This window comes from Denticeps clupeoides, chromosome 4 (assembly GCF_900700375.1).
Source record: "Denticeps clupeoides chromosome 4, fDenClu1.1, whole genome shotgun sequence".
Taxonomy (NCBI): Eukaryota; Metazoa; Chordata; class Actinopteri; order Clupeiformes; family Denticipitidae; genus Denticeps; species Denticeps clupeoides.
This window is the reverse complement of record NC_041710.1, coordinates 10,350,619-10,373,651: the sequence shown is the minus strand read 5'-3', so window position 1 is coordinate 10,373,651 and position 23,033 is coordinate 10,350,619. Positions and strand designations below refer to the sequence as shown.

General features: G+C 42.8%; 1 protein-coding gene and 1 non-coding gene across 4 annotated transcripts; one reads left to right on the top strand and one right to left on the bottom strand.

Moving 5' to 3' along the window:
* Positions 1 to 4,623: 4,623 nt before the first annotated feature.
* Positions 4,624 to 21,444, bottom strand: pip4k2ab (phosphatidylinositol-5-phosphate 4-kinase, type II, alpha b). Of its 3 annotated transcripts, none has more exons than XM_028976873.1 (11): positions 20,861 to 21,444; positions 12,963 to 13,060; positions 11,563 to 11,659; positions 10,891 to 11,043; positions 10,659 to 10,805; positions 10,534 to 10,572; positions 7,876 to 7,974; positions 7,305 to 7,418; positions 6,972 to 7,224; positions 6,783 to 6,886; positions 4,624 to 6,400 (listed from the first exon to the last, which is right to left on the bottom strand). In XM_028976873.1, exons 1-11 carry the CDS (start codon positions 21,002 to 21,004, stop codon positions 6,320 to 6,322), a joined length of 1,329 nt encoding a protein of 442 aa, XP_028832706.1. In that variant the 5' UTR covers positions 21,005 to 21,444; the 3' UTR covers positions 4,624 to 6,319. The 3 variants fall into 3 exon arrangements, with proteins under 3 accessions (XP_028832706.1, XP_028832705.1, XP_028832707.1); XM_028976872.1 differs by having other exon boundaries at positions 7,876 to 7,977; positions 20,861 to 21,443; XM_028976874.1 differs by lacking the exon at positions 20,861 to 21,444 and adding an exon at positions 19,839 to 20,050 and having other exon boundaries at positions 7,876 to 7,977.
* Positions 15,758 to 15,830, top strand: trnam-cau (transfer RNA methionine (anticodon CAU)). Its single transcript has one exon. It is a non-coding gene; the product is annotated as a tRNA-Met (tRNA).
* Positions 21,445 to 23,033: the final 1,589 nt, after the last annotated feature.

The following is a 23,033-nucleotide window of genomic DNA, read 5'->3' as shown; positions in this document are numbered from 1 at the left end:
ATGAAGTATTTGAAAGTTGTTGTTGTTGTTGAGCTGAGGAGAATTGTCTCTTTTGCCATTTCTTTTTTTTTTTTTCTTTTTTTTTTTTTAAGATCTGCTCTTATTCAAAGCTGCATTTATTTGTATGTAATCTCTTTTTGAAACCATTCCTTCATTTCAAAACGACGCTGACGTGATGATGATGATGAAGACGTGGAAAAGCCACGAGTGGAACTTTTCTTCTCTAGCAGCAGCAGCAGCATCGTCGTGGTCGTCATTAATTAAAAGAAACGGGAAGAGGAGGAAAAGGTCCAGTTTCCTTCCCCGAATAAAACAGTATTACCCGGAGGAGCCGCCGCCGCGTCCGTCGCTCCTCGGACGTGACTGCGTGTCCTGCCGTGACGGGGATCGGCGGCGTGTCTGGAAAATGTACCGTTCTCATTTACTGTTGCACAGTACGGAGCATCTATCTGAATAAACATTTTACATTTTTACTACACACTGCCGGCGTCAGTCCCATTCAGTTTTAAAAAAAATAATAAAAATTCACTTTATTTATATAAATCGCGGTAAAATAAAATTCCCCGAGACTGTTTATAACAGCGTAGTGATTTCAATAAAATGAACAAGCGAGTGAAAAAAATCTGAATTCGCGCGTTCAAAAGGTTTCGGGATTTAAGCGAAAAACGATTTTGGCGACAGAAAGCGCGAAGAAATGAAACGATTATTGCAAACGACGATTAAAACCAGACTTTCTGGTGTTTTAATTATTTCGGTAAATGAATGTTATATTATATATATCCTTGTCTGGAGTTTTATTCGCCCCTGCTTTACTTTTCAAATTAGATCAAATTAAAAAAGAAAATAAAACTGAAACGCTGCGGTGAAATTCGGGCTCCACTCGCCGAACTGTTCAGGTTGTTCATTTCATGAACACGAAGTTCCACGATCACCCCGCCAGCGAAGGAGGGAGAAAAGTCGCGTTCTTTTATTCCCCTGGCGGAGAAGGAGACGTGAGAGAACCCGGAGGAGCGTTTCTACATCACGGGAATATGAGATGGAGCAGATATTAACAACACCAAACTACTAAAATATATAAATATATATATATATATATACAGTAAAGGCCAAAAGTTTGGACACACCTTCACATTCAATGTGTTTACTTTGTTTTCATGACCATTTACGTTGGTAGATTCTCACTGAAGGCATCAAAACTATGAATTAACACATGTGGAGTTATTATTTAACAAAAAAAGGTTAAATAACTTAAAACGTTTTATATTCTAGTTTCTTTGCTCTGATTACTGCTTTGTACACTCTTGGCATTCTCTCGATGAGCTTCAAGAGGTCGTCACCTGAAATGGTTTTCCAACAGTCTTGAAGGAGTTCCCAGAGGTGTTTAGCACTTGTTGGCCCCTTTACCTTCAATCTGCAGTCCAGCTCACCCCAAACCATCTAGAATTGGGTTCAGGTCCGGTGACTGTGGAGTTCAGGTCTCCACTTTTTGTTAAGTACATAACTCCACATGTGTTCATTCATAGTTTTGATGCCTTCAGTGAGAATCTACCAACGTAAATGGTCATGAAAATAAAGTAAACACATTGAATGAGAAGTTGTGTCCAAACTTTTGGCCTTTACTGTATATATAAAAAAAAAGTTGACATGTGAGGTCATGGCCTTCTTCTTCTCCTTCTTCTCCTCCTCCTCTCCCCACTGACCGGATAACAACTGGATCCCGTCCGATCCAGCGCCCATCCTCGTCCGACAGATCCCCCTTCGAGCGAAACAACGGCGCCCGCGGAGGAGGATCTCCGCCCGGTTCAGCCGCCGAGGCCGCGGCCGCGGCTCCCCGCCCGGTCGGCGCGGCTCTTGCGCCCCCTGCAGGCGGCGCGGGGCACAGACGCGTCCTGCGTTCACTGATCCGAGTCTGGCGTCCATACTGAGTTCTGCTTGTATGGTGATGGGTTGGATTCTTCTAGCCCTGCACATGCCATTAATGTCAGTGTGAAAACAAGCCTTTCGAGTGAACGAGCCAAGCATGAGAAGAGCCGAATTCTCATCAGAACGCCGGGAAAACCATCTCTTGGTTGACTCTGCGTCCATAAGCTGTTAGCAGAGATGATAGCTGCACAAGACACGAGACCTAATCGAAAAGGAACTTTATTTACACACATATTAAAACAAAAAGTGTCCATCACAGTGCACCCTTTCATCTGTGGTTGTTGTCCATAAAAACATGACACTGGGCTTTATAGTGCACGGTGCAGGAAGAAGAAAGTCTGGAGAGGTGGAGATATGCTCCAGAGAGGAGAAGAATGAAGATCAGTAGGTCTAAGACAGAATGCATGTGTTTGAATGAGAGGGAGGACAGCGGGACGGTCAGGATACAGGGAGTAGACCTGGCGAAGGGGCGGGAGTTTAGAAAGCGCTCAAGACTGAAGAGATGATGGTGCACTTCAGGAGGTGTCACTCAACAACACTACACCAGACAGCCCAGTATCGCCTGTGGAGATCTTCCAGGACCAGATGACAGAAGTTCCATTCCACTTGCAAACACCCTCCTAAACCTTCATACATATTGCAACTGCACTTTATATTCTCTTCTGGTATATATTTCCAGAATCTTTGTATTTTCTGCAGATAACACTGCACTGACAAAAAGAGGCAGAACTGGAGATGGCAGAGTTAAAGATGCTGAGATTCATGTTTGGGGTGACAAGGGTCGTGTTTGATGTTTTGGAGACAAAGTCAGAGTTATGAGGTTGTGTCGGCTTGGACACGTATGGAGGGGAGACTCTGAGTATGTTGGGAGAAGGATGGTAAGGATGGAGCTAGAGGAGGTTTATGGATGCGGTGAAAGAAGACATACAGGTAGCTGGTGTGGAAGAGAAAGATACCGAGGACAGTGGGAAATGGAGACGATTGATCTGCTGTAGTGATCCCTAATGGGAGCTGATGAAGTTAAAAGGAGAAGAATTGCAGTCATTTTTTTTCCCCATTTAATGTATTTTTAATGCACTCACAGCACTCTTCTAATGTGAACATTAATATAACTGGTTTGGTATCCACCATAATGGTAAGAAGGGGTTTGAGGAATTTACAATGGTGTGCACAGGTTGGTTTGGAACTTTACCAGAAAATGATTGGCATCGATTTTCTGAGTGTGGGTCACAGAGCACACTAAACTATTCAAAGTTCAATTTCACACATAAGGAATATCTGATGGCATTCTAAACGTACTGGAAACAGGGCACATTTAAATGGCACAATTAGATTGCACATGTGCAGATGGGTTTGGGTGGTGAAGCACGAATATGCATGTAGGAGCCAATGAAGTGAAAAAAATAAATAAAAATAAAATAATAATAATAATAATAATAATAATAATAATAATATAAAAAATCTAAGACATGTTCAGGGGGAAAAAAAAGGTCACCCTAACTTAGTGGGACTATGCGAACCCTACACAACGTATTAACCAAAAGTCAGCATATGAAAATCATTAAACACTTAATATTACAAACAAGTGTTTACTCACCCCAAGAGGCTTCAGATTTTGTGACGCTGCTCTAATTGAATAAACTGATTAACAGTTCTGGTGGGGGTGACAGCCCGATATGCATGTCGGGTGTTTGCCACGCATATTTTGAGTCAAAAAAAAAAAAAAAAAAAAGGATTATCCAATTAAAATAAAAAACTGAAAATTAAAACACTATAAATTTATTTCCTAAGCCACAGGGATATACAGGTGTCTAGAGGGGTTTGGGAATGAGATAGAGAGACACACGAAGGCTATAGGATATAGACTTAAGCAAACCACAGCCAAAAACCACAGGGCGAGATCTCTAGCAGACCTCCTCAACACAGTCTGAAGTCTCCTTTTAAATCTTGTGCCATCCAATCAGAGACGGGACATTATGAAAAAAGAAGAATAAATCCAGCAAATGACATAAAAATCATACATAGTCACGTTCCTGTCTAGGGGGACTAACAGAGGAAAATCCACACATACAAATACACACACGGCAGAGGAGGGGGAACCCTAGAGACAAGAACCAAGCACAAATAACAACTCCATTCCAGACTCCCCCATGAGTACTGCGCCACTGGCCTTCTCACATGCTGGCAGCTGAAGATAAGTCACCAGACCGTGGGCGGAGCCAGCAATCAGAAACCCCGCCCCTTCAAGCCTAAAAGGAAAACACACACAGACACAGACAAGCAGAGGGAACCCCATACTTTTTTGCACAATTGTAGTTCTCCCCAAAAGTGTCTTGTTCATCAGACATGACTTTAGCTAAAAGAAGGCAGTGTAGAAGGGTTAATGGGTTAATGAGGAAGCAGAAAATGCAATAACGAACGTTTAGCAGGAAAAGAGTACTTCCATGTGCCCATTCTACAAGCATCACAGTCAGAAGTCTGTGGGGGTAAATATGCAACAATAAATACAATCCTCATAAAGTAAAGTCTTAAGGTAATTTTGTACCAAAAAGTGCAGGGTGATATTTGGCAGTCGGATTCACTTGTTACGTTATCCAATCAGCAGCCAATGAGAATCAAAAACTAGGATTTTGCTGGTCAAGCTGTTTTCCATTCATGTTTAAAAAGCAGACATGCAACAGAGGAGGCATGAGGCATAGGTCAAGCAAAGACAGTTATTTTTTTTTATTAAGGAGTGCTTATGGTTATCAAGTGCATTCCACCAAAATGGAAACAACAGCAGGTTACTTCCAACTGACTTTACAACAACAATGCAGGCACTCAACACTCAAAAATCATTTCCCTGCCTGCAGAAAACTACTCAGGTTCAATCACCACAAACAGACATCATCACCCAGACTTCTGTAAAGTAAAAACACTTTATAGGCTAATTTACAAATTAAAATAATGTAAACTTCACAATATAAAGCTGTAAAGAACCAAAAAAAAAAAGAATTAAGATAAAAGTCTACATTTTAGTTCATGTATGATTGATACACAGATTCGACCGGGTGGCCGGTAGTGGGATGTGGGCAGCTTCTGGGCGTGGCCCAGTTAGCACAGCAGGTTGCTGCTTAAGGTTTCTTGGGTAATTTTCCCTTCAAGATATGCATTGGTAGAAGCACAAATCAAAATCATACACAACAGCAAACATCTACACAAGTACAGCAGGGCCAGCTCAAATCTCAGTACATATGTCCATAGATTTGTTAGAAAAAAAATAATAAAAAATTTATAAAATGAAAGAAATTCTGAGTAAAAAAAGGCACACCGATTGCACAGTGTAATTATAATTAGGACATTAAATAACATCTTTAAGATTGCTTTGCAAATTATATTGCCATAGAAAATAAACAAATGAATGCAAGACTATGCTAGGTTCCACAAACTACACCACTTAACAGCTATACAGAGAAACTATTAACCCGCACTTTTGTCGTCCCTTTAAGTAATAAATTGCTTTGCACAAATTCAAGCATTAAAATTGTTTACATTCTCCCACAGAGAATGGTAGAGTGAAGCACATCTTTGTGTGCTTGCTAAATGAAAGGATTTTTAAAAATATATGTTTACGTATAAGGTATGTTCTACACTAAACAAACCCAAATGCAAACAAATATTTCATCACAGTTCATGGGATATTAAGTCACATTATGCTAAGTGAGGATTGTGTTCTAAGGCGCATGTTGCCTGAAACTCATGAATTCAAATGCACAATACTATAATATTGCATGTCTTGTCTCTGTGCTGCCACCGCTATTTGCATAAATATTTTGGTGCATTTTGAATAAGTGCAAAATACAAAGTTGTTGTTTTTGGAGTCAATTGCAAATGTTCCACTGTACAGCTAATGACAGCAGTAAAGAAGGTTAACTAATCTTTGACTAATCACATCCCATTCTCTCCTGACAAACGGAACATAAAAGAGCACAGAAAAATAGGTCTAAATTATTTGATGAACACATTTCTTCATATAGATCATCTGAGCATTAAAAAAAAAAAAGATAAATTAAATGAAAAATTTAAGCTGCTTTGAATATGCCAGTAGGGGAAACATATAGTATAATTGGACACAATAACATCATCATGTTCTTACTCAACAATATCTAACATGTAGGTATATATTTGACACATAACTACAATACACCTCTTCTTCTTCAACCTCGAGCCACCAAAAACCCCCACTAGGGGAAAGGAAAGCTGTAAACAAAGTAGCGCCAGCGTCCCCAAGGCCAGGTCCCCAAGCCGCTTGAGGTGTACTTTATCGTAGCCCTGAGGCATGGCCTTCTTCCATGGGTCAGGGTAAGCTCTGCCAAATCTTGTCTGACATGAACCCACAATCCAGGCCGAAGGTGAGTTATGACAGGATGGTGGTGATAAAGTCGTAGAATCTCTTGGAGTATTGCTCTGGATTGACAGTGGAAATTTCTGCTCCAGCCTGTAATGAAGAGCAGGGATCAGGAGAAAAATGCGGAACTCTGTGCCAGCTCTGTTTTGGTTTAATAATGCAATTGTCTGCATGGTATTCAGTGTTATATAATAAAAATACCACTAGATGGAGGTGCCTGACTGAGAAAGTTCCTGCAGAAAACAGACAACCACCAAGATAACCCCCATTGACTGCCATCCCTGAGCAAGACACTTAACCCTGAGTGTCTCCAGGACTGTCCCAATAACTACTGATTGTTAGTCACTGTAGATGAACGTCTCTGCTAAAGCAATAAGTGTAAATAAATGTAAACGTAATATCAGTAGATGTCATATTGCCTCCTTGTGGTCTCTGAAAGTTTTGAAATAGGAAATTCAGTCATGACTCCTACCCCATGCTTTACTGTCTTGGCAGCATGAGCTGCTTTCTTCTTTGCATCGTACGGGGTCAAGATGTCAATCACTGCCATGAAGTACACTTCTTTTTTAGGAGCATCTGCCAAGAAAAAAAGAGAAAAACGAACATTTCTGCAGTTTTGGGCCTGTTGTTTGTGAAGCAGGGAGGACGACGACTGACTCACTGTCATGGCTTCTGATGGCGTAGACATCGATGGAGGGGTTAAACTCGCCGGGCCCCAGGGGTTTACTGGTGTCCAGTGTGTTACTAGGACTGTCGGGGGGTGTGCCGGTGGCCCCCCCATCGCTCTCAGTGCCCTCCTCCTCTCCAGCATCGATGTCCTCGCTCTCCTCCTCTGGCTGCTCCTGCTCCCCACGCTCAACGTCATGGATTCCCACCAGCAGGCTGTAGTCCATCAGCTTCAACTGGGCGAGGAACTGGGCAAAGAAACCAGGCCGATAGTTGAGAGATGACCTAAGAATGACTGCTTCTCGTGTTCATTTCACTGCGGACCAACCTCAACGTCATTTTTCAGTTTCTCCAGAAAAGCCTTCTTGTTCTCCTCATGTATGTAGATCTTCTGGCCATCATTAATGAAGTCGTTGTCTTTGTAGGTTGGAAGTTCTTTAGTCTGAGCAAAATATTAATCAAAGAAATTCAAAATGAACTATCAGTATTCTCCTGAAATTTTCAACCACTTTTCTCAGAATAATGAAAAGAAAGAAAGAAATAGTGGATCGTAATCACATGTATAAATGTAGGGTTTTAGTCTTTACTGAATCAAGGTCAAAATGAAACTGAACGACACAAAGAGCCACAGCTTAAACTTAAAAGAAAAAAAATTTAATTGAAAATGATGATTCACACAAAAGGCCTGTACAGTTAGAATTCTGCTCCCCACATGATCAATGCTACTTTCTCCAAATAAAGGGAAAGCTGTTGGGTAGTGTGCACCATCGCTTCAGAACCAGTCCTTTTATGCTGTGTGGGTCATCACTTCCCATTCGAGGAAACCCCAGAACAGGATGCCTCTGAACCACTGGGTGAAAAGGAATGATGGGAAGAGTTCTTGGCATGTGAATCCTTACGTGTCTGATGGCGCAGTAAAATCGTGTGGCAATCCGGATTGTTTGCAGCTTTTGGCTCATGCGTGATTTTGCCGGAGCTCCTTCCTCAAGTGGGCGTGGCTGCTAAAACAGTGAAGGGAAAGGTACGGAAACTTCATTCAACAACCAATAACTGCCCTAGTGGACTGTGCTGCAGTCTTAAGAGAAATGAAGACATCCTAGAGACCGCAACTATCTATCTATCTATCTATCTACAAGTATAACTGACAAGAAATGTACATGTGCAGAATCATATTTTCCACTGGATTGTTCCAGTTACCTGGACTATTCAATGAAATATGACTTGCAAAGATGCAAAAGTGCAGTTTTGAGGGCAGATGGGAAATAATTTTCAGAGGTTTCTGGTCTCAGGATGTGTGACTAATTTCAGTAATGGCTTCAGTAAAAAGAATAATATTCAGTAAGACAAAGTTACTGCCGGATCAGTACCATATAAACAAATAGCATTTGCAAAATACATTTGTTTATATATCCAATAAATAATAATATGTTGATATATCCAAAAGGGCAAAATAAGAAGAGAAAAAAATGAAATGCACAGGTTTAAAATAAATCAAATAAATGCACAGGTGTTTAGATAAATACAGGAGAAATTTCAATTCTTCACGTCAACAAATCCATTAGAGAAGAGGGAAGGATCACCAGGAACTGTGTTAGGGGCCCGGGACTTAAAAAGCACATTAGGAAACACAAAGTTATCCAAACCAAACAGCTCCTTGTCTCTGGCAGCAGAAGTTACTGTTTTTCAGTGTCAGTGGTGACCAAGTGAGGGATCCTGGGCACATATTATATCTGTCTGGGCATAGTTTCCCAGCATGTTACTGGATGTAATACAACTTTCCTTAAATCAGGTTCAGATTAGTGACTGCTATGCCCTGCTATGCACTGTGAATTCCATTTATGGAATTTGGCAGACACTCTTAGCCAGAGCGACTTACAACATGCTTTCATGTTGCCACCAATGAAGTAATCAGTTCTGGTTCTATACGAATGAATAAAAATAAGAATAAGAGCAGTTGACATCCATGACAGGCGCCCGGGAAGCAGTGTGTGGGGACGGAAGCTCAGTGGCAAACTTGGTGATTTAGATTTTGAACCTACAAACTTTTGGTTACAAGTCTGATTCCTTAGCTACTAGGCCACCACTAATGGACATTAAGAATGAAGGACAATGAAACATCTAAATGTCTAATTCTTCCAGTTTGAACTACAGATCTTAATTTCACAATTGAAAACTAGGCTTGAATTTAATTTAAATCTACTAATAATCTGCACACAAAAGTACATTTGACTGTGAATTAATATCCCTGTAAATGGAGGGTTTTAACATATATTAACATGCAAACTAAGACTGTGAGAGAGAATCCATGCAGTTCATACACATGCTGCTAAAAAAAAATACAAAATGCAGGAGAGAAAAACAGTGGTTTGGAACACTGGTTTGCTTCATAGACAGAAAAGAAAACTTCAATTCACATTTGAACTCTGATTGACAGTATTTGCGCCTCCTCTACGTACTTCACACATTCAAACTGTAATGGAACTAATTTCAAAACACGTCAATAACATACGAGGCATATGCATTAAAATACATACATGTTAATTACTTATTTTTTACCTTCCAGTGGTGAAACATTTTTCTTGTTTGCTATCAATTAAGTAAAAGCCACAGGTCTCATCAAAAGCCCATTTGACACAAGAAACCCAAAAATGTATCAGATCAAATTAACAGGGGGTGATAAGATTTACTTTTTGTAAAATGACAGGTGTCACCAACGTCACATGAGTGCCTTTCACTTGCTATCAGATGAAGAATCTTGCTTGAAAACTGGGCAGATCAACTAAACGAGTCTAAATGAGCTGCTGCTCAGGTAGGGGGATTATTTTTCTCAGGTAGGGGGATTATTTTTCACTCACAACTATATTTATGTCGTTTTTTTTTTTAACAGTTGATGGTTTATCATATTTGTTTCGGAATATTGCATTATTTGAAATGAAGCACCACAACTGGGTGGTGCTAACTTGCTAGTCCTGTGGGTACAGTTCCCACTGGAGCTGAGTCTAAAGGACACCAGGATAAATGAATTTATTTGACCGTTGACTGTAAGCAAGCAGTCTTTAGAGTGTGTGTGTGTCTGTGTGTGTGTGTAAAAGGGGCTAAATACATATTTTGGCTGTGGCTTTCCACCCTCAGAAGGACAAACATTAAAGCAAAATAGGTAACAAAAAGCATCGACACAAAGTTTTGTATCACTAAAAGCATTTTGGATAGCATCAGCATATGACTGAGACTATATCAAATTTCCCAGAATATTATCCTACTTGAAAGAGGTCATGCACCACATTTCAAATGCATGAATTCATTGTGTATATCTCAACAGGTTTCATGTGCATGCATGCTATATATATATACACACACACACACACACACACACACACACACACACACACACACACACACACACATATATATATAAAGAGAGAAGAAGAAGAGGCAATCTGCTGTGACACTTGCATTTACACAACAAGAAACTAAAGCAAAGGCTTTTGCAACTCAGAATGATAAAACAAATTGTGACCTCATGTTTACAGCAATAAACAAATTAATAATTGGTTTACCTTCTCTTTGTCACTGGCCTCTCTGGACACTGTAGATCCCTGAAAGCAAAAATGCCATCCCATAATAAAACAAAACACCCAAAAATGCATGACACGTCGACAGATTATTTTAAAAGACTGGTTACCTTCAGGTCGTATTTTTTGTAGACAGGCAGGCGGTAGCTGAACACGTTGCGCGTGACGATCATGTACGTCTCATCTCCATCCACCGTGAGGCGGTACATCCCCAGGAACTGTGGCAGCAGCGTGTTGCCATGACACTCCACAATATACTACAGCAACCAGCAGAAGTGCCATTTCATGTACACATCACTCCAAAAATCAACCCTGCAAATGCTGTCGTCGTTTCTTTTTTACCTGATGGTACTTTTTGAGAATATTATGCATCTCAGCCACATCCTCGCTGGTGATGATTTTGATGACGTATTTCTTGTTGCAGGAGGTGTGGAAGCGGGCGCCGCTCCGGCCCTGAGCATCGCTGGGTATGGGAGCATTCCGAGTCAAAGAGTTCTGCACACAGACAAAGACATAGAGGAGAGGAACAAACTGTTTGTAAAAATGAAAAAAAAGAGAAGAAATATGTTTTTGCAGAGCATAAAGCACACCATTATTAAAAAAAACATGTGTGTAAAACCACGTGTGTGCAGGTTTAGCTGCTTTTCCACTCATCTACGGTATGACTGCACAAATTCAGCAACAAACGATATACATGTAAGGCTTCTTCTGATAATGGATTTCTTCATAGGGTTACACATTCACATCATTTCTATTTAGACTATACTGGCTAAGGCAAATTGTGTGATCATCACTAAGAAAATGCCCCATTTTCTTTCAGCAATCAATATATGTTTATTTCAAAGCAGTGCTCTTCTTTTCATGGCTGCCCACTGTTAAGTGCAGAGGACACATTTAAATTCATGAACCACTCACAGTGATGATATTGATTTGGTAAGTGCTGTATGGTACACATGATTATTGCTGTTATTACTGCAATTCGTGAAAGTAAATGTTATGTGTGTGTCAGATTACCTGATACTCTTGGTCATCAATAGAGAATCGTTCTCTCAGGTTACGGAAGACCAGCGGACAGTACTCCTTAAATTTAAAATGGCTTGGCATGTTTTCCCTTCAGACGTTGAATTTCAGAAGAAAAAGCACAACATTCAATTCAAATAATCCCATGAATAAAAATGCTAATAATAACAACAATAATAGTTATAATAACACACATCTTGCTGTTAGTGGTTTGGGTGAGATATTAAGATCACTAAAGCAAACAAAGCATTAAATATTCTTCTTGCCTAAAACACAGTAATTAGGTGCATGGACTTGACAATCAGCTGTTTTCATATAAAGCCTCGAATGGAAAGTGTAATTATCCCCGAGAGAAAGAAGTGGAGTGACTCACAATTAAACCAAACTGCCAATCACACAACCAAACTGGAACAACTGCACAATTTAGATGGACGTTTTAAATTATTGTTCGTAATGACATGTAACATCACAACCGCTTACCTCATACTAAGTTGGTCCCCCTACTGCCACCATATTAGCCCTGACACATTGAGGCATGGTACCAATCAGTGACGTGATGATATCTGTAGCTTGTGAGGTGGTGCCTCTGTACATCAGACTAGTTTTCCTACCCCATCCCACAAATGCGCATGAGGCCATGAAAAGGCAGTGTGCTTTTTCAGCAAAAGTTGGTTGGTGGCACGTGTCAAAGTAACATCCACGAGAATGCAGGAACACAGGTTTCTAAGCAGAACGCTGTCCAAAGCGTCACACTGCCTAGTCGCCAGCTTGCCTTCATTCTATAGGTGTTAGGTCAGACACGTACCAGACCATTCATCAGGCCAGCAGACCTTCTTGCGTTCCTCCACAGCCCGGTTCGGCACGTTCTACACAGCCCTCCTATTAACTATGTAAATGATCATGTTTTTCAGTAATTTGAGCTTCAGAAGCTCTTCTATTAGATCAGACATCACAGGCCAGCCTGTGCTCACCATGTGGATTCAGCCTGGTTAGTAATGATCCTCTGTTATCTTGAAGCTTGAACATTCCACAAGTGCTGCAGTTTTAGAGATGTTATGACAGAAGTCACTCAAACCCTTATGCTTGCCCAATTTGTTGCAACCAACACATCAAATTGAAGGACAAAATGTTCACTTCCTGTCTAATATATCCCTCCCACTGTAACAATATCAATTAATCAATGTCATTGCCTTCATTTGTCAATAGTCATAAAGTAATGGGTGATCAGAGTAAAAAAAAAAAACCTTTATATTTGCCAAAGGTTGAATTGAATATCTGGCAATCTGGTAACTCAAATGCCACAAAGATGTTTTTAAAAACTCAGGACCCACATGGAGCAGTTTGGGGTTATGTGTCCAGTGGCTGTGGTTGTAAAAGGATAAAGAGATTCTCACTTGTTGAAGAGGTGGTTGTCAACCTTGATCTTGGAGTTGGCTTTGAAGTCATCAGGCATCAGCATAATGGGGATCTGAATGTGGCTGAGCTCATTAATCTGAAAAACACACATCAAACTGCATGAACCTATGGCAGCATGGTCCATGTCAGGTCCACTAAAACCACAGCATTCAGGCCATTGTGCCATGTGCCATTTCAGACTACCCAGAACCTCCAGACCAGTTTTTTTTTCCCTTCCACTTGTGTGCCATGTTGTGTGCTGAGATAGAATAATGGAAAAAAATACTGTTTGTAGGGACTGGTAGTTTTGGCAATCATGTGGATAATGCCCTCACTCCAGGGTCTGTCGAAGCCCATTACTGTATACTGTATACTGCATGTGATTTGAGGCTATATAAGAAATAAACGCTGTTGTTGTGTCTCCTTCTTAGAAAAATTGCATGGAAAGAGCATGGGGCAAGAAATCGTATCCCGAGTGCTGATGAGTTAGTTGTTCTTGCTGCTTAATTAAATTTCTAGTCAGAGCACCGACTTCCCGACGTGTCCTCACACCTGCGTTCTGAGAACATCCCAGGAGCCTGGAGAAGACTGGTTTACCCAGGGGTTGAGAGATACAGTGAGCAAAAAAAGGTTCAAGCAAAGCTTTCATTTCCTGGCAGCAGCTCATAAAGTGTGAGGCATCACTGTAGGCAGCACCAGGCAAAATATACTGCACTGTGGGATCAGGGCCAAATGCCAGATCCGCTAACAGAATCACAAGAAACCAAAGACTCTGGCCAGAGAATAAATGTCTTCTTTTGTGGGCTTTAGAAGAGGCATCTGAGCAGCAAACGAAAATGCGACTGCTTTACGGCAGGGACCAAAGAACAACGTTTAAAGCTCATTTTCAACAAAGGGATGTGACATACCTGGCAGGCCAGGATAAAGTGATTGACAGCTGGGAAATGCACATCATATAGATTGAATGATGCCGATATTCAAATTTAATTGGCTCCAGTTAAGTAGGAATGAAGTAGGACCGCATCACCACAGGGGTCGATCTGTCTGAATGACCCCATCAAGGATGACCGCTTACTCTGGCCCATCTGCTGCACCCAGACAAGTGGGGTCAGCGGTTGCCTCCCTTGTCCTTGTCTTGGCATTAGTTTTGCCCTTTGGAGCATCTTTTCCCATGAAATATCACACACACACACACACACACACACACACACACACACACACACACACACACTATTTATGCGATGTGCTATTTTTATGCATTTCCATCTGTCTATGCTCAGTGTCATCTGCCAATGAAACAGCCTTGTAAATACAAGCATGTGTATGCTTGTTTATAATGAATTTCAGACAAAAAGCTGGGCTTCGAGGGGTAATTGATCGGTGCACATAAACTATTTGGATTATCAAGAGCCATCATTCAAATCATGTTATAAATCTATATTTAAAATCAATGTCTTGATTTCTTTTGTGAAAAGTATTTAATCACAGCACAGATGAGTTACAAGCTACATTTTCCAGCACAGGCAGCATTCTTTGCTGTGGTGAGTTTATTAAAGTCAAAAAGGCTTGCAGATGCAATAAAGCAGATAAAAGGGAAACAAAAGACAAGAGGTGCATTTGCCAGCATAAAGCTGGATGCAAGAAGCAAACAAGGAGAATACGGAGAACCACGGACTGCCCACCAAAACCAACAACAGACTGATCAGAAGATGACTTTTTTGGTTGTCGTTACATCAGCATACATTGTGACACAGTTCAGTTAGCAGATGCCACCTAGAGAAATATTAATCCTCTGAAGAGGTTAATCGGGTGACATTGTACTGGGCTGAAAGTTGAATAAGTGACCAGAACAGAACAAAAAAGGCCAAATGTCTGAAAGTTTGGATATTTCATATAAATATTGTGGAAACAGTAAATGTTTCACACGGTGAGGCCTGACTTCCGGCAGGTTGTTTTGTTGCCAGATTTAAATGGAGTTGAACATACCCTGATTGAATTTTGCTGTAGCCATTATTGCAAAAAAAAAAAAAAAAAAGTTCTATCACCATGAATCTTCGACTGCATTGCTGCATTCATTCCCAGAACTGGAAAGATAGCAGTGGCTCATAAATAAACAAAGCCTGGGGAGAGAAGAGAGGTTTTCATCCACTTAAACATAGGCAAAAACCTCCTGTATAGTTCGAGAAGCATGAGAATGTGAACAAGACCTGGTCAAGATTGTGGGTCAGTGTAACACGGCCGGAGAACAGGGGCTCTCTGAACATCCATCAGCTTTACATTTATCACCAAAGGGTCCCAAAAGAATCATTCACATAATACAATTCTGACCAGTAAGTCCCAGGTTCATACCCCACTTACTTCCATTGTGTCCCTGAGTAAGACACTTAACCCTGAGTGTCTCCAGAGAGACTGTAACTACTGATTGTACGAGACTCTGGATAAGGGCGTCCCCTAAAATCCATTAATATGCAGTGCACATAAATGTAAATGAATGCAAAGACCAATGCATTTATCAATGCATTTTTAAACATTTAAACCACCGACAACCTGGCAGACATGCAGGAAAGGGATAGTTGTCCACATGCGGACCTGCAGTGCATCCTGCAGTGAGTAAAACGTATCAGGCAATCATTAAGAGGAGCAAATTCACACCAATCCCACACTGAAGTGTAGTTCATTACATTTTTTTTTTTACAGCTAGTCACCAAATCAGAACATACTGGTCACTTCAGTGTCTGTTATTCAGCAGCATTTTGTCACCTTCCTGGCAGAACGCTGCTGATGCCACATAATAGCCTTGTTAGCGCAGTAGGTAGCGCGTCAGTCTCATAATCTGAAGGTCGTGAGTTCGATCCTCACACAGGGCAAGTTAAATCTTTGGGGCAGTGGTGGCCTAGTGGTTAAGGAAGCGGCCCCGAAATCAGAAGGTTGCTGGTTCGAATCCCGATCTGCTAAGGCAAAGCACTGTCCCCACGCACTGCTCCCCGGGTGCCTGCCGTGGCTGCCCACTGCTCACTCGGGGTGATGGGTGAAATGCAGAGGACAAATTTCACTGTGTGCACTGTGTGCTGTGCTGCTGCGTATCACGTGTGACAATCACTTCACTTTAACTTTAATGTAGACTGGAGTTGTGTCATGCCACCTTCTTCTGCTTGGTTAACTCTCAAGGTCTCATAGTCTACAGCCATAGTCTTCAACCGTGTCCTTCTACTGTCACCGCGGTCAGCACTGCGTCCCTAAAGAGCCGCACTCATAAAGCATCAGCAATCACTGACTACCTATCCGGGTGGCGGGGCATGTCGTCGCCTCTGGCTTCAGTCGCTGTTGTGTTCTTTCTGCCTTCTTTTTCATCTACAGGTGTTTGTTCTTGCGGTGGTGGCATGTGCCAAACCATGTCAGAAGGTGTGACTGTGAACTCATTCGACTGCAACAGTCCAACAGATGGTTAACAGCAGCACAAGGTTATTCCTGTCTTCTCCACCCCACAAGTTTACTTCACACTCCACACTGGCACCTCGTTACCACACTGCAAGTGTAAAACGCACGAAGGCCTTCAGATGCCTCGCCCCAAATTTCTGACTATAATACTGCGTGTAAAATGTCTGGTGGTTAAAATAACGCCAATAGCCTTCATTTATTCCGTCACCTTCTCAGTGAGGGTGAGAGTATAGGTTCTAATGCAATGGCCCGCTGTAACGCTCCAGTCCTGCAGTCTACAGTCCTCCATTTATACACACATATTTACACAAATTATTAGTAGTGAAAAAAAAAAGGTTTGCCTTTGACACATTTGTTGTCCATTTATTCTTTAAGGAAGGGCACTGTGCCCTTGCATGTTCATTATGCACACAACTGTGTCATTAATATCCCAGGCCCACATTTACAAATACTATCATTTTCCCACTGGATGTAGGGCAGCTGGTGAACTATCCATGTGGCTGCTATGCATAAATAAAATAGCACAATTAAATCTAATTAAATTAGCACAAATGCAAATATGCATGCCAAAAAAAGAAAAGTGACCAACAATGTACATACTGTGGTCTTATATGGCAGATATTCTGCAGGGGTGACTGTTTCAAACCTACATTTAGGGGTAGTGGTGGCCTAGCGGTTAAGGAAGCGGCCCCGTAATCAGAAGGTTGCCGGTTTGAATACCGATCCACCAAGGTGCACCATCCCCACACACTGCTCTCCGGGCGCCATGGCTGTCATGGCTGCCCACTGGGCGATGGGTTAAAAGCAGAGGACACATTCCGTTGTGTCACCGTGTTTCAAAATCCCTTCACTTTCATTTTCACTTCATTGTGTACAAATACAGTGGTTATGGTACTCAGGGTCTTGATGTGGTGCCAGTCCACCACAGCGCACACTCACACACACATCACTGACTCACACACTGACATCCACAGTCAATTTAGAGTCAACAATTCCCCTAGTGTAAATGCCTTTGGACGTCAGGAGGAAACCTGTGTCAACATGGGGAGATCACGCACAAGATTGCTAACCGCCATGCCACCATGATGGCCACAGTAACATGAATTAGTTTTTAAAATAACTTGCTATAAAACGGATAATGTGTGATAATACATTTTGACGTGTTTAACATAATTACAGGTCCAGTTTATGATTGTCTTCATGAACATATTAATTCCGTTCCAGGTCAGTTGGCCACACCCCTCTCCCTGGAGACCACCATGGAAATAAACTTATTCTGATTTATTACATTTATCTTTTACAGCACAACTGAATTACAGAATCAGCCACTAGTCAATACTAGTGGCCCCCAGACAGGACATGTGCTATCCATAGATGATGTCCATTTTTTAAACTAAATGATGTAAATTGAAAAAATGTAAATTGATCCAACATTAACAAAATTCTACAGAAATATCTAAACGGGGAACGTCCAGTGGCTGCAACTGACTGGCCTGGCTGTTTGGCCTTTGAATAATAACAGAATAAGTAAGACGGTGATTCATTGAAACAACAACCCCACCCCCCACTTTCCTGTTAGAGGCAGGGGGCTGCCATCACTAATTACGTGACACACACACACACACACACACACACACACACACACAGCCCCAAAGGGACCAGTAGCTATTCAGACTACAGCTGCTTAGAATAAATCGGAAGAAGACAGTCCAGGGTCAACCCTCTCTCTCCCTCTCTCTCTCTCGCTCTCTCTTAATCTACCTCGCTCTCTCAGCACATCTCGCCCAACACTCTGGACAGTCGCTCAGCCTCTTCAGCGATTACGTAACAAATCAGCCTGTTCAGTGCTGTTCAGCACCTCGGCACAAAAGCGTCTCAAATTGTTTCCCTCACCCGGCCTGTATCAGACTGCGTCCACGTCCATTCCGACTGCTTTGTTGTTTTTTTTAAAACTCTGCATTGTGGTGCATCAGCTCCTCCCGGTTACAAAATGTTATGTAATCAGCACAAGTTCCTTTCAGATGCAACAGACCAGAAAGAAGGACGCGGTGCGTGAATGGCTGCGGCCGGCACCTGAGGGGCAGTGGCGTGATGAACCACCACCAGCACGGTCAGCAGGAGGTGGCAGCGCTCCTGATCAGGAGCTTCGCCGTCTTCTGCAGACTGATGGGAAGTCGCAACATTTGGAGCCGGGAGACGGTGTTTATACAACAGAACACAGACACAGAGGCGAGATCCAAATGCCGAGACTCCCATCGGTCTCAGGCCTTGCTGCTAGCCAGATTCCGTTAAGGAAATACTGGCTCCGCACCACGTTTCATGTGTGCCTGACTTCATTTTTCCTTTGTTTCAGTCACAACTATTTCCTCCTGCTGGAACATTGGCAGCGTTTGGCTGCAGCCTCATCTTACTGTACAAAACATATGGAGATGGAACGGTGGGTCCCTGTTGTTGCACCTCTGTGCCAGACGTAGTAACAGAGCCGATTCGGTGTGTGTGTGTGTGTGTGGATCGGTGTAGTACGATGCAAATTACTTTCTCCACCCTGCACCATGTGGGAGGGCGAGGAACGTGGCTGTTGGTTAAACCCATAAATCCCAAACTGGTATAAACGCGCGCATCGAACAAGAGCATCACGACACCCGGATGACCGGTCATTTCATTTCTGATGTCCATCTCATGCGTCCCACTAAATGTCATCGTGTGCTTCTGGCTATCGGAACGCTAGCGTGTAAGAACCAAAACCCCACAGTGTGTATCTCACCAATGCAGCAGTTATCTGGTCGCCCGCTGTGCGGCCAGACCTGACCAGCCATGATCCTCACACGGGATCCTCACAGTCAGTCTCCTCCTGCTGTTGCCACCCAAATTCAACCTCGATTACGATTATTCTCAGGACCCCGTTATGCAATCCGAGAGTGAAACGAGGCGGAGGATAAAAAGGGGACGTGGGGATAAAAGGAGAGAACGGGTGGTGCGGACGACGGACGAGAGAAGAAGCTTGCGGTTGCATAAGGACGAGGGATGCATTTTATCATATTCCCGTTCCATGCATTTACATGCACATTTGTCGGTTCCAGGAACACAGAAGGCATACAGGGCGTACTCGGGGCGTCGTTTACATTCACGCCCTTATCCAGAGCGACTTACAAGGGACCGTCCCCCTAAAGACACTCAGGGTTACGTTTCTTGCTCAGGGACACAATGGTAGTAAAGTGAGGTTTGAACCTGTGACTTTGTGGCCTTCTAGCTCACTCTACTACTGTGAAGAAGAACTTCCTAACCATCATTAAACTAAAATATCCAACACAGCCAAATACATATGAGCTCGTACCGTGATATTAACGTCTGTTATAGGAATAATAACAGTGCAATTGCAAACATGAGGCCGATGAGGTATCAAGCCAGACCGAGTTTTAATATTAATACGTTGTCACCTGTTCGCGCTGTACTCTGCGACAAAGCCGTGACTCACGCACTTCTCACGGGCTGCTCACCGGGATAATCCCCTGCCGACGGGCCTTAAAGGAGCCTCGGGACCACCGGGCGGCCGGGGGCCAGGCAGGAAGGAGAAAATGAAAAAACACGACCTTAATCCCGCGGGTGAGGCGCTCGTATACATTTAATGTGGAAACAACGTGCGAGCGCGAACCTGGACCCAACCAAGTATCCGCAGATAAGAGACTTACTCCTGACAGACGGCTCAAGGCTGGCTTATGGTTACCGTAGGCAATTCAGCGTGCGCAGAATGCTAAGGCATTTCAGCTGACATGAAACCCTAACATCCCATTAACATCACATTAACACCATCTTAGTTTTTACGTCATTTCAGACTAATGGCAGAAACCAGTAGTTGTTCCAGTAGTTCCGTTTTTCTTCTATAATGCGGGAATCGGTAATTAAGGCCACGGAAATAACTGGATCTGCATCGAGAAACACTGTCATGGTTTCTATTTAATTTAATTTAAGGAATTTAAATCTACTCCTTAAGAAATAGAACGACTGAGGAAACAAAAGGATAACATGAGTGTCTGAATGGAGGTCACTCTGTGACCTTTTGGGAAACAGGGACAATCCCAGTGGGGATAGATTACACAGAACAAACGAGGGAATTAGATATAAAATTCCAATGGGCTTTAATCGGTTTTTTTTTTTGATAGAGATAGGAAAATCGATAGGATTTTCTGCATTGCATGCATTTTGCAGCGCTTGCATCAGTCTGCCAGGCAACTTTTAACATTTCGACTGACTGGTGCTGCCAACAGCGTACCGTTACATGCACCCCCCCCCCCCCCCCCGGGGGGGGTGAATATCTAGCGCGTTTCAGGCTGAACCAGTCCGTTCAAAATGCCAGAATAAGACGTCTAACAGCACACACACACACACACACACACACACACGCCTGTGCAGCAGGTTCGATTTTTAACCAGCAATCTGCGCCAGACGAGCCTCCACCTACCGAGTGGTTCACCCCCCACATGAGCACGCTGAGCAGGGGGTCGCTGGCGCGGAAAAGCTTCACCTTCTGGGCCACGAAGTGCTTCTTCTTGGTTTTGGTTTTGCTGGCGATGGACGCCACGATGCCGCCGGCGCCAGAAGCCATGTTCGGTCCGGTGGCGCCAATTAAATAATAACGCTGATAATTAAAATAAAGCGGCGCAGAACGAAGCGGCCGGCGTGGAGGAAACGAGGCGTCCCGCTAGTCTTTATTCCCACGGGGTCCATGCATTCCTCTCCAAGCGCGTGAAGTCCGAACCCGAACCCGAACCCGGACCCCGAGTAACGACACGCGCGCCGGCGGGCGGAGCGTCTGCTGTCATTGAGGTCCGCCTGAAGGTTATCGGCGGCTGGCGGCGGCGGCGCTAGCACATCCCCCCTGCATGGCACGCCGTCGGAAGCGCGAGGCGGACCGTATATGTTATATATTTGCTATATAAATGTATATATCTTGTTTTTTTTTTTCCCCCCCTGCGCTACGGGTGTGAAAGTGTCCCGCACACGAATCTCCCGCAGACTCCATCCGAATGCGGGACGCCGCAGCGGAGCGCCGCGGCTTGACATCATTTTTATGGTTGACGTTACGTCACCGGCTTCCGTCGCTCGGTGGGCAGAGGCGGGGAATGGAAAAAAAAAACCAAAAAAAAAAAAACCGAAGCCGACCGGTCCTGCAGTCGGGGGTCGCTGATCAACGCGATTCGGAAGCGGGCAGAACGCGTCCACGTCGCGGTCACACGGCGGCGTCACCGAAAGCGACGATACGCGCGGTGCGCACCGGACGCGCCGTCGGCGACGCGAAACAAACAATTAACGAGCGAGTTAATTAATGGCGATCGAGACGTGGCCGCGTTTCTGTCACTCCAGGCTCTCTGTTTCGTTGGGAAAATGCACGTTATCGCAGAATAAATGCTTTAATGCTCAGCTGTCTTTTTCCTGGAAGCACACGGATGCTGGACAGTGAACATCAGCCTCTCTCATGACTTGGCATGTTACTTTAAAGGCATTAAAAGTTATGTGGTGGGGTTCAATTTGTAGCCTTTCAGTTGCATAGTACAATCCCTTGAAAAGGGGATCCCTGCAGCACCATGTGCGTGTATGAAAATGTCATGCTGAATAACACATTTAAAATGCTGAGAAGCAAAGAATAAAGAGAGAATAACGCACATATTACAAATGAGCCTTTCATCAGATTAACCTGTGTGTGTTTTTCCACTACAGCCCTTATCTGGCAGCAACACCACATCCAATTAATATTGTCTGCATGACTGCAGAACCGTCTGCTGCTGCTCTGACGGCAAGTTGTTGAACGAGAAGATGTCTTCCATTTGGCCAAAATGGCCAGAAGGCTCAGCAATGTTTCCGCACTTCTATCTGCTGTGACAGCGGCCCTTTCAAAAGCGCCATTGTGGAAATGCAAGACTCCGAGGTGACCATCAGATCAGCACACTGGATGGAAATAAAGCGAATAAGAATTAGTGGAATAATAAAAAAGGGAAGCATTATTAATCTAGAGCTGAAATTGTCCATCATAATAAAAACAAACTATGTGTGTAGATTGTAGATTTGGACCAACATCTCTCATGAAAATGCAAAAAAAAATCATTTTGGAAACAGGACTGAGCAGCGCGTAGGCACTTTATGTTGGATTTTTGTTGGTCTCTCATTTCAATATTACTCTAAATTATATTTATTGTGTGGAATATTTTGTGGGGTTTGGTGTATTCATTCCATGCATTGCCAGTTCACCATGACTGGAACATGCATAGCATGTAGTCTTTTTTCTTTTTCTATGTGTGTAATCTTTGAGTTGTCAACCTTTTCTTGCAGGTAGAAGTGCGGCCATCAGTAAAGTTAATTGGATGGCGTGCACATCAATCAGTTGATGCAAGCCAAGTCAGAGTAATGACCCCAGGCCTACTGAAATATTACTGAACTATGGACAGGGTTTGTTATTTATTATTTATTTAATCATTTATTTTAGTAATTAAAAATAAATAAAACTGTTATATGGATATGGATGGCTAATTGGCTTCAGTAAAAAAGGAAAGAATACGGTTTAAATTGCTTTAACATCAGTATTTCAAACATGTTCCATGTGTGGCGTGTGCAAATGTTATAATTTTATAATGTGTTAA